Genomic DNA, 16,807 nt, shown 5'->3' with positions numbered 1-16,807 from the left:
TGTTTTATGTGTAATTTTTTCTATTATACAGACTTAATTAATGAAAACCCGACAGTTTTTCGCTCAGAGAAAGAAAAAAAAACACACAAAGTGAAGCCAACATGCCATGTGTTATAGAAATTCTTAAATCATTTTTTATCAGTTACAGCTTCGAGAATAACAGCTCAGCTGAACAATCTGTGACAAAGCCAGAAATAACATGAATGCTGTGACAATGAAAAATTGACGATAAAATGTATTTGTATATGATACATAAAACAACAAAATCTAGTACTGAACACAGACTTTATATGTGTTTATAGGAAGTCTTTTTCAAGGATTGCATCTCTGAATAATATTCTATGGCAATATCATCTGTGTCAGAGGAGACAAGACGCATGTAGGCATCATCGTTTGCACTTAAAATGAAACGACGTAAATGAACGCCTTAAAATATTGACTATTTAATGCCCATGAGATCTGTCAATTAATTGAGAAACAATGACATCGATAGTTCGGTAAAATGCGTTGATTTTGAAAGGCTTCACTGCATCTTAAATTTTCTCTTTACAAGTTTAAAGTAGTCAGTGGTAGTCTCATCAAATTGGTTTTTAACTTTCTTCAATTATGTGAAACAAAAAAAAAATTTTTTTTACTGGATCAACACCCACTTTGAAGTCGGAGGGGGCGATTTTTTTCCTAACCCTAACTCCCAGTAAACCCTAAGCATAATCGCGCTTACAGCATATATATATATATATATGCAAATACAACCGATTTGTTCTTGAAAAGATAAGATACCCAACATATTTAAATTAAGACCTTGAGGATCACCGCCGAAAAAAAAATTATTCGCAAAATAATATTAAAAAAAAAACATTTGGAAGTGATACATTTTGTTTTGTTACTGAACTATAATCAAAGCTGTCGTGACATCCTGGAAAATCTCGATAGCTGTACGTGGATTGTGAGCTTCAGTGCGAGGTGTAGTCTCTGGTTTGGATTTTGAAGCTTTTTGTAACGCAAGAGTTAGCCAAACAATTATTTTACAAAGACCAGTTTACCTGAGACTTAAGATATCATTGTTTTATATTGGAGCACGTTACTGTACGGCTGTGAGTCGTGGACTACAACTTTAAAACACTGTTCGATAGTGTCGACCCTGGGAAGGTACCGGGCTTTGTCCGGGAGGTGGGATTGCTGACGAAGATTTGATTTTTGAAATTGTGAACATATAATATTCACAAAAGATTATTACTAAATTATTAAATTTTCACTACCTGTACTATTTTAACTGTGAATAGATCTTGTTTTTAATAACGTAACTAAATTATGCATTAGCCGTAATTGTGTAATCTGGTGAAAGAAGCTTCTCGCACCTCAAACTAATGAAGAATTACTTGAGGTCAACAATTCTCAAAGATAGATTGAAACATTTAATCACGGGTAATGTATAATGCCTTTTTTTTTCATCGCGCGTAGGATTGGCGATTTCCATTTTGAATGACACCCCAAAATGACAATTTTTGTCTATATATTTCATGATTTTTTTTTTTAGTTTTCAAAAGATATTAATAATTTTCGGAGATGTCCATGACTTTTTCGTATATTTTGCAATTTCAGGAGATTTCCAGGAGCTCCTGGTAAATCGACAGAAAGCTGCGGGAATTCTGTTATAAGTTATAAAATGGTTTAATTTAATAATTTACTCCTAGAATTAGCGAGGGTCCTTTAAAAGTGCGGGGCCCACTGCGGTAGCATAGGTTGCATTGGTCTAAGGCCGGCCCTGCAAAATAACGGCGTATGCTACGCAGTGGGTCGACTAGTGATTTATAAATTCGTTAATCTCATAGATTACAGACGTTACTATAAATCAACATTGCGTTCTGTTGTCATGTTTTTATTTAATAATATAGATTTTGTATTCAAGATGTCGGCTAACGTACGTTAATACTAAAATAAAGAGGAGATTTAAATTCTCGAATAAAATGAAGTCTCCGTATTATTGCTGATGGACAAATGCGATTCTAGTGTCTACTTTCTAACGACATCTAATTTCTTCTGAGTGACGTACTATCTCTCGGCGTTTTTACGTAAACAATAAGGCCCACTACAGATTACGTCTTTCTTAACACTACAAAAAGCTGGAACTCGGGTAGGCCTTAGCACGCCAGTAACAGCAAAATTTTTTTCTAGAATCTAGATCTAGTAGGCCTATGTCACTTAGTGAGTGACTTGGTAAAAATACTATTTTCATGTACTGATTTAGATTTATATCTATAGAATAAACTTATAAAAGTATAGTCCACAAGCTATAGCTCTTTATAGGCCTATTTAGATGTCTTTTATAGGTTATAGTCAAATGGCAGTCGAGTTACTAGGGGGTGCGGGCTGCACCGGGTGACACCCACCAGAGGGTGACACCCAAGCCGGAAAATGCATTTTAAAAAAATGCAACTTTTAAAAATAAAATTAGGCTACTACCTTCGAATGTCTCTCAGTTTAGTATCAATATGTCTCAAACTTTCTTAATTTCATTCTATTGGAATTGTACGCTTCCTATTATGAGAAAAATAATACATTGTAGAAGCTCAAAAATGTAGAAAAACGCTTGGCACCCTGAGCTTCGCCCCGGTTAACTCTGAGTAAGCTTAAGGCGTTCCCCTAAACATATCTTATCTGATCAAGTGAGTGGCGAACATAACATTTTTTAAATTGTAAAATGTTAAGAAACACATAGACTTAAGCCCCTCGCGCGCTTTTCGAGGCATAGGGCTGCAAGCTCTCTCCCCAGAAATCAGTATTAGGCGATTTTCACAGCCAGTTTCCTTCTAAAAAGATGTGACGCCTTGATTTTGCGTTCCTCTTTTCGGATTTCATGTTAAGGCTGACCTTGGTAAACGTGTTTCGTCTTGTCTAGTGATGTGTCTCACAAATGTCCATTGACATTCAGTCGCCACTTTCCTTAGACGGCGAATGTGCGGGAATAGATTTCTCTATCTCGGTATGTTATTCTCAGGATTCTTCTCACCCATCACTGCTCAGCCTCATTTCAGTTCCACGTCTTAAAGCGTAGGTGGCCGTTGGGAAAATGGTTGTATTGAGTACGTGGACTTTAAAATCTAGGCTAATTAATTTGTTTGTTCAGAAAGGCCGTACTTTTTGAAAGACGGCTCCTGCTTTCAAATCTGATTTGCAACACCATGATATGCAACTTCATTGCTTGTGATAACAGTTACTAAATAGGTTAACATTTCTATTTGTTCAAGATCTGTATGACCAAAGTTGATAGGGGTTTTGGGTAACGTGCACCCAATACGCATAACTTTGAAGGCGTCTTTATCTGTCATCTCGTGTATACATTTAAATGTATTTCAAAGTAATGCTATGTCGTCTGAAAAATCGTCATCGTCGATGGCTACAATAAATGGGGATAACCCTAATCTCATATCCGTCTCGATGTTGTAGAGTTCCAGAGTCTATTGTGACACAACTACTTGATTTGCTTTAGACATGTCGCTGAATCTAGACATATTGTTGCGAGGTGCCTTATGCGATTACTATTTTCCAGAGCTATCAAACTTAACTTCTTTTTTTAATCCACAAAACTGAACAACATCCTTTCTAGTTATTTCAGTCTTTGCTCGACGATGTTTCAAAGGACGTAAACCTGTTCAGCGCTTCATTTGCCTTTTCGGAAGCAGCTGAGAAACACTAGTTTAATTTAAAACCTTTTCCGTAAGGAGCTCTTAAATATTCTCTAATAAAAATGTTGAACTCAATGTTTCTCAAATACGTGTACATTTTAAATTTATGTAATCACTTTATGATAGAATGTCATTCAATGACATTTTAAAAAAGAATTGAAAACCATTTACGGGTGTAACTAATCAATTAATTAACTTACAATTTTATTATCCAACATAAAGAAACAATAATAATAATAAACAAGATTACAAAGAGAGTTTGTGTTACACAAACTCAGAGGCGGCCCCCGTCGAAGTCGGATCCCTGTCGGATCTGCATATTCGCAAATAATATTCAAGAGGTGATTTAATTTTGATGTAAAATGTTTTACACGTTTCGGATGTTCCTTCAAAGTTGAAGATAATTACTTCCTAGTCCAAACCTCCCGCAGGACGACGGGGGATGGGAGCGGGCAGGGTTTGAACCCTGGGCCATCCGTAAATCTGAACGACAGTCCAGCGCGCAAACCGCACGACCAGGCAGCCATCCGATGGTCAAAAGTAATAATGTTTCAAAGATTCATTTGCCGTAAATTTAAATTTAAATTTAATAAAAAAATAGTAGATTAGTTTTAGTATATTAAAACATTACAATATTGATCAAAACGTTTGGAAATGAAAATCTACACTTTTTTTTTACACTTTAAGTTTAGAAATTGAAATTCTACATCTTAATCTAGTCTATTTTAGTCTAAACTAGATCTAGAAATTCTAGATCTAGACTCTAAAATAATTTTAATTAGAATATAAATCCAGATCTAGATATACTGTAATAAAAATCTAGATCTAGTTTAAAAAATCTAGATTAGATCTAAGTCAAGATATCATTCCTTTCTTAAACGCGAGTCACATAACGAGGCTTAATAAACATTACTATACCGAGTTCTTTTTTCATTTCATTTGAAGAATTAATTCCATATAACGTCAGAGGAAAAAAAAAACACTACGTCACACGGCCTAGCTAGACTAAAAATCGCCTTCATCTATAAGAGCCATTTATCGAGTGTTCATAGACTTTGGTGCACCGAGTGCGTTCTTTAAGCATTTCATTTAAAGAATTCATTCCATATGACGTCAAAGGAAAAAAAAAACTACGTCACACGGCCTAGCTAGAATAAAAATCGCCTTCATCATTACGAGCCTTTTATCGAGTGTTCATAGACATTGGTGCACCGAGTGCGTTCTTTTAGCATTTCATTTAAAGAATTCATTCCATATGACGTCAAAGGAAAAAAAACACTACGTCACAAGGCCTAGCTAGACTAAAAATTACCTTTATCAACACGAGCCATTTCTCGAGTGTTCATAGACATTGGTGAACCGAGTGCGTTCTTTTAACATTTCATTTAAAGAATTCATTCCATGTGACGTCAAAGGAAAAAAAAAACACTACGTCACACGGCTTAGTTAGACTAAAATATGTTTTCATTAATACAAGCAATTTTTTCGAGGGTTAATAGACATTGGTGCACCGAGTGCGTTCTTTTAACATTACATTTAAAGAGTCCATTCATATGACGTCAAAGAAAAAAAATTCCATTACCTCACAATAGGCTAGTATACCGGTACCATAAAAAAAAAATGTCTTTATTTACACGAGATATTTAACGAGGGTTCATAGACATTGGTGCACTGAGTTCTAATAGATATTTTTTAAAAAGGATCAAAGCCACATTGTTTTTGCGTTTTGTCTGTCAGTCGGTCTGTCCGTTATCTTGATATAAAAAAAACAACTAAAAGTTATTAAAAATTGATTAACCTTTATTTTACGTTTCAAAACATCGCAATAATTTTTAGGTATGAACACAATTGAAAAGTTTATATAATAGATTGTTCCGGATGTTTGTATAAATAGTAAAAGAAAAAGAGAATTTCAGATAAATGTAATACCGTTAATTAAATTTTTTGGATGGTCTCGTATAAAAATTAGATGTACTACAGCCACGTGGAGAGATTTTCATACCTTACTTTGGTGTTTGGATTCTGTTTTCCTTAAAAATCGGAACATAATATTAACGATAATTAGATTTTTTAATGTTTTAGGTAGAAAGTTAAATGTACTGTAAGAGAGTAGTGAGTTAAAATATTTTTCATAAAAATCCGTAAAAACATTATTTCGTAAATGAGAAGATTATTTGTTTATTAATTAGAAGAGGGAGTTCAAACAATTATTTGGCGTTAGTAGATTTTTAAATAAATTCGGAAATTTCTGGCGACGATTTGTAAGAAACAAAATCCGGAACTTTCTTTATCGATTACAAAACTTCTATGTTATGTTTTACAAGAAAATTAAATGTCTAAAAAGTAATTTTCAGTAATCAATTCTAGTAAAATACTTTTTTTAAAAGCCTTATGCGATTTCAAACAATCATTAGGCATAATTCATGTTTTATAAAACAATATCCGGAACATTTTTACACTTAATGAAATATAAGTCAGTATAGAGATTATGATTTAGCATAATATGCTATTACATAAAAACGGAACAACATATTATTGATAATGTGTTTTTGCAACGTTTAAGCATGGAAATTGAATGTAATATAAGTTAGAAGAGCAAACAAACATTTGTTGGCGTTGATTAGTTTTGCACAAAAAAATCCGGAACAATCAATTTTAGATACTTAAAACTATTGAGATGTTATGGGAGGAACATTAAAGGGTAAATCAGATTTTCAATAGCTTTTAGAGTTCTAGTTTTTTAAATCTAATCGTGACGGACAGACCGACCAACAGACAAAACGCACAAAAATAAGCTTCTTTTATTCGGATGGGGGCACTAAACAAAAAATAAATAAAATCTGATTTTTAAAAAAAGTTTAAGGAATTGGTTTAGCACCTGATCATGTTGCGACGTTACGCTACTGCACGAAAATCGCTGCATAAAAAGTCCATTTAAAAAAATGTGCGTGATATTTACATACAAAGTGCATTATTAGCCTTTATAAACAAACAGAAATGTTTTCTTTTAATTTTAGCAGCTAGTTGACCAGAAAAAACGTCTTTAACTATTATTTGTATTTGTTGTAAACATTTCCTGTACATTTTAAAAATATATTTGACTTAGTGATACTGAAAATACACAAAAATTGTCCATCTTTGTTAGCATATTGTAACATTGCCTCCCTTACATTTACGTAATTGTTTTAGAATTAGTGTATTTTTATGAAAAAATCGCTTGCATAATTAATTTTATAAATTAAACGGTTTGCTTTTAGAAAACCAAAAGTAGCCGTTGCACCTAAACTTTTCAAGCCGGATTTAATGATGAAATAATATTTTTCATATCTCTTCTAGTTTTCGAGATCTGAGTGTGACAGACGGACAGACGGACATTTTGCACAAACCTAATAGCGGCTTTTTCCCCTTACGGGGGCCGCTAAAAACAATAGTTGTTGTTTTTTATGGGGAGATTTTTTATTTCCTTGAGGGAGGTGGTGACACCCTGAGCTTACCGCACTGGGTGACACCAACCCTAGTGACGCCACTGTCAAATGGGTCTAACATTTTAATAGATCGGAATTCATGCGAACTAACAAAATTTAGAGCAGGTTGTCCTCGGGCAAAAGGCCCACCCGCTAGATTTAATATATATATATCTATATTTTGCGAAAGACATTTTCGATGAAGAAAAGTACTTCCTTGTGATAAAGTGATCTAGAGTAGATCACGGACCTATATAGATATCGTGTTTCTGTGACTTAGATCTTGAACTGTCATTTCAAACTTGAAACTACTTAGTCTTAACTAGGACTAGGACTAGGACTAGGGTATTAATTTAGCAGCGTGTGATATTGGTAGATCTATTCTACTAGATTTAGATCTTTTCATTTCTTGTTTTTTTCTTTAAAAATCTATTAATATTTTTATTTTATACTGATTCAGTGATTAGAATCTTCTTCCGTAGTGCTATTCATCATAGAGCAGCATGGAATGGGTTGCCTAAATAACAAAGCTAGCCAGGAAAACCACTTAGTCACTTAGTGTTAACCAGTGACTTGGCAGAATTTAAGTCATTGTCCAGTGATTGGTTAATATGCATGACTAAATGCATGACGCGTAGGATGTAATCATCTTCTTTTTTGAAGTAACGTCTGTAAAACTCTGTATTATATAAGATAAGAATTAAGATACTAAGATCAGTAAGATAAGATCTAGCTAGTAGTAGCCGCTAGTGCTAGATATCTAGAATCTAGACTAGTACTACTTAGAGTGACTTAGACTTATATATTATATATATAGTACTTACTAGAATCTAGATTCTAGGGTATGACTATGAGTAACTAGCAGCTATTCTATCTTCATTCAAACTATTTTTATATTCACACATTCTCTTTACTTATAACATTATAACACTTTTTCATCTTATTGAATTTAATATTTAATTTTAATCCAGATTTATATATATGATATAGATCTACACTCTACACATTCTAGATCTAGGACTAGATCTAGGATCTAGTTTAATGTATCATTTTAATCTTGTTCCCCTAAGCTATTAAGAATTAAAAATAAAAGGCTTCATGGGTATAAAAACTATAAATGCATTATATGATTATAATATGGTGTCATTGAGGACTGTTGACTACTCCTGGTAGACAACAAAACCGCTGTAGGCATATTATATTTTTACTTATAAAACCTTTTAAGAGTGACTTGAGTAACTTCTTTTTGAAAGATACTAAATATTATATATATATAACTTTTATTATAATATATATATATGAGTGTTTCTCCAGTACTGGTGACAAAAGAAAAAAGTCTATAACTCAAAAACTTCTTATTAAAATGTCACAATTTTCTTTTCATTTCACTTAGAAATGGTTTATCTATAAATTGTGATATTTTGAGCTTGAAAGGTGCATTGTGGAATTTTTAAATTGTAGAAAATGTGTGAAATAGTGCACAAAATGGCAAATTTTGATGTAACATGGAATACCAGGCTTAGGTTGAAGTAATATTCAACTAAAAGCAAAGATTATTGAACAGACATTTTTGTTGAAATAGGTTAACAATATAATGTTATTGTTTTATCTATATCTTTTTATTTTATAGTTACTTTGGTATTACTTAGATGTCGCCGTAAAAAATGTGTCACAGGTGCATCACATGGTGTCCCACTTTACTTGAAATTTTAAACCTTTATCAATTGTAAACAAAGTAAAGGATTCTGCTCCCAATTGTGTCTCTGTTACTAAAAGCATCTATGATTAATTTACACAGTGTAATTTTTCTTTAAAACTGTACAAATTTATATAATTTTAGTAAAATAGATCTTGGTGTCCCAGGTGAAGCACCTCAAACGCTCTTAACAAAAAGAACAATATTTTTTTAAACAAAGTTGTTAATGAGATGAGAATTACTTAATGGTATCTCTGATACTGCTTAGTACACAATAAGCTCCATTTTCTTGGGAAAAGGCTACATAGTAATTAACAGGAGACATTAATAGACATGGTGTCCCATATTTTTTCATTGTAGCACCCGAAACGCCTCATGTTGAATGATACCAGAAAATCTCAGAGATCTAGATATAAGTAGTTTTCTCACCAAAGTTTTGAATTATAATGAGAATTAAGCTTATTATTCTCAAGTTTGATCTAAAATACATAGAATACTATTTTTTAATCTAAGTTAATGTAAACCATATTGTTTTATCATTGTCTGTGGTGCTTCACTAAACACTAAACAAGTCTTGATCTAGATAAAGGTATTGTGTAGATTTAAATCTAATCTATATTTCAATTTACATGTAAATCTAGTTTTGGATCTTGTTCTTGGTGCATTGAAAGTTATAAAGCTGCTTTAGTCTATGATTAGGTCATATTTGAGGCAGTTATGTCTAATATATTTTTAAATGATTATTGAACACACACACACAAAGGTCTAGTACATTCATTTGTGGTTATAGAAAACTATTTTGTGAATCATTGATAAAAGAATAATTGGTAATGTATTTACAGACTTTGAAAAAATTGTATTTCAGCATGTATTAACAAAAAAAACCCTATATATTTCATTTGGGTGTCCCGTTGTAGCACACGCAACATCTTGTGATATAATAGTTATGTTATAATAAATGCTTGAATTATTGTTGAGATATTGCTGCTAATAATAGCCTATTAGATATATTTAGCTACAATGCAAGTATAGCATAAATTCTATTTTCTTATAAAAAATCTTATTTAAAAACTTTTACCAGTAGTGTTACAGGTGCTACGGTGTCCCATTTTTTAAATTGAGCGCAAACATTATGTAAGTGCTCAAAAACTTCAATTTCTCTATCTAGCTGCTTAATACAATAGAAACATTCAAATTATGCTAAGAAAGCAAGCAAATTTTCAGTTAGTTGTACTTTAATCATCAATGGTGTCCCGGTATTGCACCTGAAATGCAATAGTGGGTACCCCTTTTGCCAACACTGCTGAGGAAATGTATGTATTCCAATTCATTTTCTATTGATAAATTCTTAAAATACAATCGGGTGAAGAAATGAATACACTTAAATGAAACCAAAAACTTCCATTTTAATTTTTGACCTAATGTGACACTTTTTAATACCAGTACTGGAGAAACACTCATATACAAACTCAAGTTGCTATGAGATAAAATAAATTTAGTACACTTATATAATGTAATTTAATGAATTTTAACAAAACTCTCTACAATTACAAATCCTTTCAGTCTTGTGTTCCGTAGTCGTCTGTCCTAACTAAGCCCAATGACGACAGTGCCACTTATCTTGCATCATTCACAACCAATTGCTAACATCCTCCCACCGTCACCATAGAAACAAACACTCCATAGCAATGGGTAAACAAAATATTGATCTAAATTAAATATTATTAGATTCAAATGTTTTGAAGCTGTTTTTATTGTGAACAGCATATTTGGGGCAAGAAGTAGTACTTCTCTCGATTTTGGGTCATGAAACCCCCTGTTCCTTTGGTGAAAACTTGTTATAATAAAAGGATAATGTGAAATTTAAAAGTAAGAAAGTAAAATTCCCAATTCAGACTATGTGGTCTATAAGGCATCTTTTTTGTGGCTCACGGTTAACGAGGGTGTCATGTGGCCAGAACAATGACCAACCCCCATTACTTTTCCTTTTAATGTCAGGTAACCATTAGATCTGGTTCATTAAAGAAGCCAAAATAAAAAATCCCAGTCATCACGAGGATTCAAACCCAGGATCTTGCGGTTCAGAAGCCAAGCTCTTTACCACTCAGACACCACGCCTCCAATCGGAAATTTACTAAATTAAAATTGGATATAAATTTAGATCTAGAATAAAGATTAAATCTTCTAGATCAAGTTATGTTCAGAATTTTTTTAAATACAAGAAATAAGTATATATGCATACATTTTATAGATATAAATGTTAGATTATAATTCTTAGTAGATCAACACTATATTTTTTTTGCTGCTTTAAGTTATTTGGCTATGATCTTAGAAATATTGCATTTAAATACATTTTTTAGTTTGATGTTGTGGATTAAGATCTATCTAACTTTAACTGATATATTAGGATGTGTTGTTGTTTTTTTAAATATAAAAAGTACATCATCTAAAATATTGTTTTCCTATTTTATTTCAGAGAATGGTGAGAAATTACCAGAGAAAAACTCAAAGGGCTTCTTATGGAGCTCAGAATTTAACAGAAGCTTTAACAGCTCTTAATGATGGTGTGTCACTTAAAACTACATCTAAAAAATTCAACATTCCTCCCAAAACATTAAGGCGACACAGAGACTCCAAAGTTCAAAAGCCTGGATCCATCATACTTGGACGTTTTAGGAGAGATTTTAGTGAAGCAGAGGAATTGGACTTAGTGGATATTATTACTAAAATGGAGCAATCGGTCTTCAGATTAAGCCCTCTTGACATCCGTAAATTGGCCTATGAGTTTGCCACAAATTTAGGCATAAAGCACAGATTCAACACTAAAACCAAAATTGCTGGAAAAGATTGGCTTTGCGGGTTTTTAAAAAGACACCAACAACAGTTGTCTGTCTGCAAACCTGAGGCTTTCACCAATTTAAAACATGTTGGTTTTGACAGGTCACAAGTAAATATGCTTTTTAATATTAAATATATATATATATATATACGTATATTTTTAATTCAAACAATTTTAAACCTGAAAAAAAATCAGGAATATGGATGAAAAAGGTGTTTAAGCAGTTCATAAATCATAAGAATAATGCAGAGCTGTGTAAGAGTATTAGTATGATTGTTCTAATGTTCAAATTCACTCAGTCATTTTCTTTTTACACCTGAGATGAATTTTTAGGGAGGGAGGGAGGGAATATATCTCTAACTTTAAGATATTGATTTATTGTAACTATTCTTATAATATGCTCCATCATATCTTTTTTCTGTGTTTGTAACTCATGTCACACTACTGCCATCATAGATGATGTGGCCAATATTTAGCAGCTTAATCCTCCTGTGCCCCTTATGAATATGTCCATCAGATCTATGTTCAGCAGATTCCTATTATTTTATTTTCAAAGAGAAATAAGACGATAGACTTTTTAAATACAAATGTTATGGTAATCTATAATTGTAAAAAAAATAATTGAAAAACATTTTTTTATGAAATGCCCACCCCAATTATAGTTGTACCTTCCTAGGTAGCTTTGGCTATGCATCATATGTTCCTCCATCTCTTTTGAAACCTAAAATGCTTTTCTTTTTTTAAGCTTTTTATAATATTATAATATATATATCATAATGCTTTAAAAAATGCACCTCTCCTGAACCTACCCTTCTTCTTTCTGATTTAATATAAGCTTTTTGATACCTCTTTCCTCTCTCTATCACTGTCATGCATACACCAGATGTGTAAATTGTAGTAATCACTATTACTAACTATATCACTATTTTCTAAGTTCTTAACTGAATGGATTAATTGAACTGTTAAGTCGTAATTTTTTGAAGTGTAAATACACATTTTATCTCTTACAATTGGAATGACATTGTACAGCATTGTAGTAAAATGTCAACAACAACAATAAAAAACTCCTTAAGCTGTTGGCAAACACTTTGTCAACAATATTAAAGAATCAGGAGGAAACATATAATATATAATACCAAATGACCTCAGGTTTGAGGACTTCACTAACAAAGGAAATAACTTTGTAGGCATTCCATATAAAATTCAGTTATATCCATTGTTGATCTATAATTCAAATTCTTTTAATTTGAAGTCACTTTCTGTTCCCTGCTACTTTAAAGTTGTTTCAGCTGTAGATTCTAAACAAGGCTAGTAATAGTTAAATTTAAGTTAAATATATGCACTTTAATTTATTAAAATTAGTATCATTTAAATAGCAAACTTATCATACATTTTGTTTGTCTTTTTGAATTGATAATGTTTATCTTGTTTTTAGTTACAGGAAAATTGTAAACAACATTTAAGAAACAAGAATTTAATTATGTCCCACAATGAGCAAGATCTTAAAATAACAATGAAAAGTGAAAGTGAAGATATCAATAAAACATCAATGACACATTCAACAGAAAAACAATCTCATAAACTATCAGCAGATAAAAAGCAAGATTTTGCTACTCATCTAAAAAGTGGAATAAAAATGGAAATGGAAGATATTGATGAAACAGCTTCAACACTTTCAACAGAAAAAAACCATAAATCATCAACTGATATAAAGCAAGACTTTACTCATCAATTCAAAAGTGACATTAAAATTGAAAAACAAGAAATAAATGAAAATGTTTTGCTATCACTGTTGTTAGATAAACAAACTCTTAGAATTTTGACTGATGAAAAACCAGATTTTACTCTTGAACTGAAAAATGAAATAAAAATTGAAAAAGAAGAAATTGACGAAACAAATGTGTTCAAACAGAAATCAAACAACAATGTTAATGACCACTCGTATGAAGAAATCTTTAAACCGGGTATCAGGTTAGTGTTTAAACAATTCATTTCACTTTAAATGTATACATTTGGGACTGATGCTTGTGGGCTGAGGAACTAGTAAGTTTTTATATTCTTTTACTTAACTCTTAAGTACTTAAGTACTTCCTCTTCTATTAGATATTTATCTTGGGAAGAGGTAGCAATCTTTTGCTGGGTTTTAGGCTTATAAGAAACCTAAGTAGCTCTTTAGACTTAAAAGAAAAAAAACTGATTTTACTATTTAAAAAATTTAGAAAAATTGGAAATGAAGAAATGGAAAAGACATCTTTTCCAACAGCAATCAGACAATTTTAATGATCACACATGTGTAGAAATCATGGTAACTCTACATCAAGTTTATCTTTACAACGACTATCTAAAGTTCTAAACCTACATTTCTTCAATTGCTGACAAGGGAGTATAAATTGCTCATTTCTGTATTTGCAACAAAGCATATTATAATATATTACAGGATATCTATAATGTTTTAATTGTGTAACAAGGCTGGAATCTTCTGGGGAGGGGTGGCTGAACAATTTTTTTTGTCTTAACAAATAATACAAAAAATACAGTGATGCATGGACTTAGCCAGGGGAGGGGGGTCACACATCACACTGTTGATGTCTAATTAGATGTGTGTATTGATTGCATGCTACAAAAATATGATAAGCTCTAACAGATAGATAATGATAGAACCAATAAAAAAAAAATTCTAGCACCTAGATAATCCAGTTAATTGACAATTCAGATGCAGCCATGTAGAAATGGACCAACATTAAAACCAACTTTACATTTTTTTTCACTTTAATGCACATGACACCACTTTGTAGTTGAATCATAAATTCATTTCTTTGTGTGTGTGTTTGTGATGTTCTTGGTTGAGATTCTCAATTGCTTAGTACCTGTCTTACTTTTATATATGCCATACTATCCATCTGTCAATCTATCTGTTAATTTCTCACACTATTTCTCTTATAATTAATATGTCGTTTTTTTTCTTCCGCAGAAATATTTTTTCATGAAAGAGACTGACCTGAATTTTGAAAAAACAAAACAAAATAACGTTGTCGGGAAATAGTAGATGATGAAAGAAAAAGTCATGCTACTGACAAATTGTTTCCCTGTGAAATATGCAAGATAGAGTTGACCACACTTAGACCAATATGAAATCCCACCCACTGTTATGTACAGGTGAAAAACAAAACCAATGTATCATAGGTCGAAAAACAATTTCAACAAGTTACATCAATAAACAAAATACTGGTGGAAAACTTTATGACTGTTTAATTTGGCTCTGCTTTTTATTCTTATTTAAGAATAAACCAGGTGTTACATACTTATAATAAACTTTATAAGTGTCCTGTTTGCTTTAGAGAACACAACAATCAAACTGATTCATACAGAGAAAAAAAATGTAAATGTGCCAGAAAAAATGTTCGCATTTATCAGAGCTAAATCTTCAGTTCATACTCATAAAAGCTGTATATATGTAATTAAGAATATACCTTCATTTGATATTTAAACTTTCACTTTCGTAACAATATTTTTTATATGACTGGGTTGTTAGCCCTGCGCTTAACCATCTGGAGGGCTGCCCATTTCAGATCTCTGGATATTTATTTTCGTGCCCTAGTCTTTGTGGATCCCTACGGCTATGAGACTCACTTTCATGCATGCTTTTCAATCTGATACTAGAAAAAAGTTATAAGGAGTATACAAAACATAAGGGGAACAATTACTAACTACGTCAGAAGAGAAAACATAGGTCCCCATCCAACAGGAACACTATACAGCCAACCTCGACAATATCTCACAGAGACAGATGACATTGCCTTATTGGGTAAAAACACCTCTGACATTGCTAGAGCTTTCACACAAATGAAAGAAGTATCTCGACCAGCAGGACTTGAAATAAATGACAACAAAACCACGTATATTATAATAACAAGTGAAAATCAGGCAGAGGAACAATGTATTATTATTAAATATATTAAAATTACAAGTTTGAATGCGTAGAAACGTTTAAATATTAAGGAAGCATAATACATTCCAACAATGACCTAATGCCTAATGTTAGAATTCAAGGAACGGCTGGCATCAGAGCTTTCTATAACACAACTCACAACACATACTTAAAAGCAAACCGTAGTACCGGATTCGAATCCTGGTGAAGACTGGGATTTTAAATTTCGGGATCTTTGGGCCCCCTGAGTCCACCCAGCTCTAAAGGGTACAAAATACCTGACATTATTTGGGGAAAAGTACAGGTGGTAGGTCGTTGTGCTGGCCACATGACACCCTCGTTAACTGTGGACCACAGAAACAGATGACCTTTACATCATCTCCCCCATAGATCGCAAGGTCTGAAAGGGGAACTTTACGTAACTAATCTATATTTCATATCATTGAAATATAATATGCCTACATTAGTTTTGTAGCTGTTTTAAGCCACAATCCAACGACCGAGCATTAACAATCGGCAATATGTCAGAAAGACCTGTTATATTATTTAATGACATTAATTCTTACAGGTACACGACATGGCCTAAATTGTGCCGATGTGCCAAAAACTCAAACTCATTCTTACAGGTGAAATGGCTTTTCAACGAGAACTAAGTCAGAAAGAATATGCTTGCTCATCATATTTAGAAACCCATCTTTCAGTTCATTCTGATGAAAAATCTATTAATTGTGAATTATGTCTTAAGGAATTGTGAATTTCTTTACCGCCCTCCCTTGACCTTTTTTTTTTACGTTCTGGTGACTAAGAATCTGTTAAATACATGCTACCAGTAGGCCTATGCCAGTAAAAACTATTTGTGAGTGAGACTCATGAAATGCTGTTGTTATTCCTTCATATAAAGGACCACTGTTGTAACGTATACTCTTTTAGAACTACAATTACAGCAATACTTTATAAAACTTTTTTTAAAAATTTAAATGCAGAGTAATCGACAGTTAAAATTAGTTATTGTTAGCAAAACAAACAAAATATCTCAAATTTTATTTCAATAATTTATTGACACAGAGTTGCATGGGTTACTATTATTTTTATTAATATATTAATATTTTATTAACATCAAGAACAATTTACATACCTTAACATAATGGAATTACAAAAAAAAAAAAAAAAAAAAAAAAAAGTAAGGATAATTTA

General features: G+C 32.1%; 1 protein-coding gene across 1 annotated transcript; it reads left to right on the top strand.

Moving 5' to 3' along the window:
• Positions 1–7,847: 7,847 nt before the first annotated feature.
• On the top strand, positions 7,848–15,005 carry LOC106054373 (uncharacterized). The gene is made up of 4 exons (XM_056045075.1): positions 7,848–7,867; positions 11,323–11,793; positions 13,121–13,656; positions 14,657–15,005. Exons 2-4 carry the CDS (start codon positions 11,326–11,328, stop codon positions 14,670–14,672), a joined length of 1,020 nt encoding a protein of 339 aa, XP_055901050.1. The 5' UTR covers positions 7,848–7,867; positions 11,323–11,325; the 3' UTR covers positions 14,673–15,005.
• Positions 15,006–16,807: the final 1,802 nt, after the last annotated feature.

The sequence above is a fragment of the Biomphalaria glabrata genome, chromosome 10 (assembly GCF_947242115.1).
Source record: "Biomphalaria glabrata chromosome 10, xgBioGlab47.1, whole genome shotgun sequence".
NCBI lineage: Eukaryota > Metazoa > Mollusca > Gastropoda > Planorbidae > Biomphalaria > Biomphalaria glabrata.
Note: the sequence above shows the minus strand (reverse complement) of the source record. Positions and strands in the feature narration are given on the sequence as shown.

Excerpts from the sequence above, each read along its gene's own strand:
- LOC106054373 (XM_056045075.1), top strand. The coding sequence starts at position 11,326 with ATGGTGAGAAATTACCAGAGAAAAACTCAAAGGGCTTCTTATGGAGCT. Across the intron at positions 11,794-13,120 it reads TTGGTTTTGACAGGTCACAA|TTACAGGAAAATTGTAAACA; the intron begins GTAAATATGCTT and ends TCTTGTTTTTAG.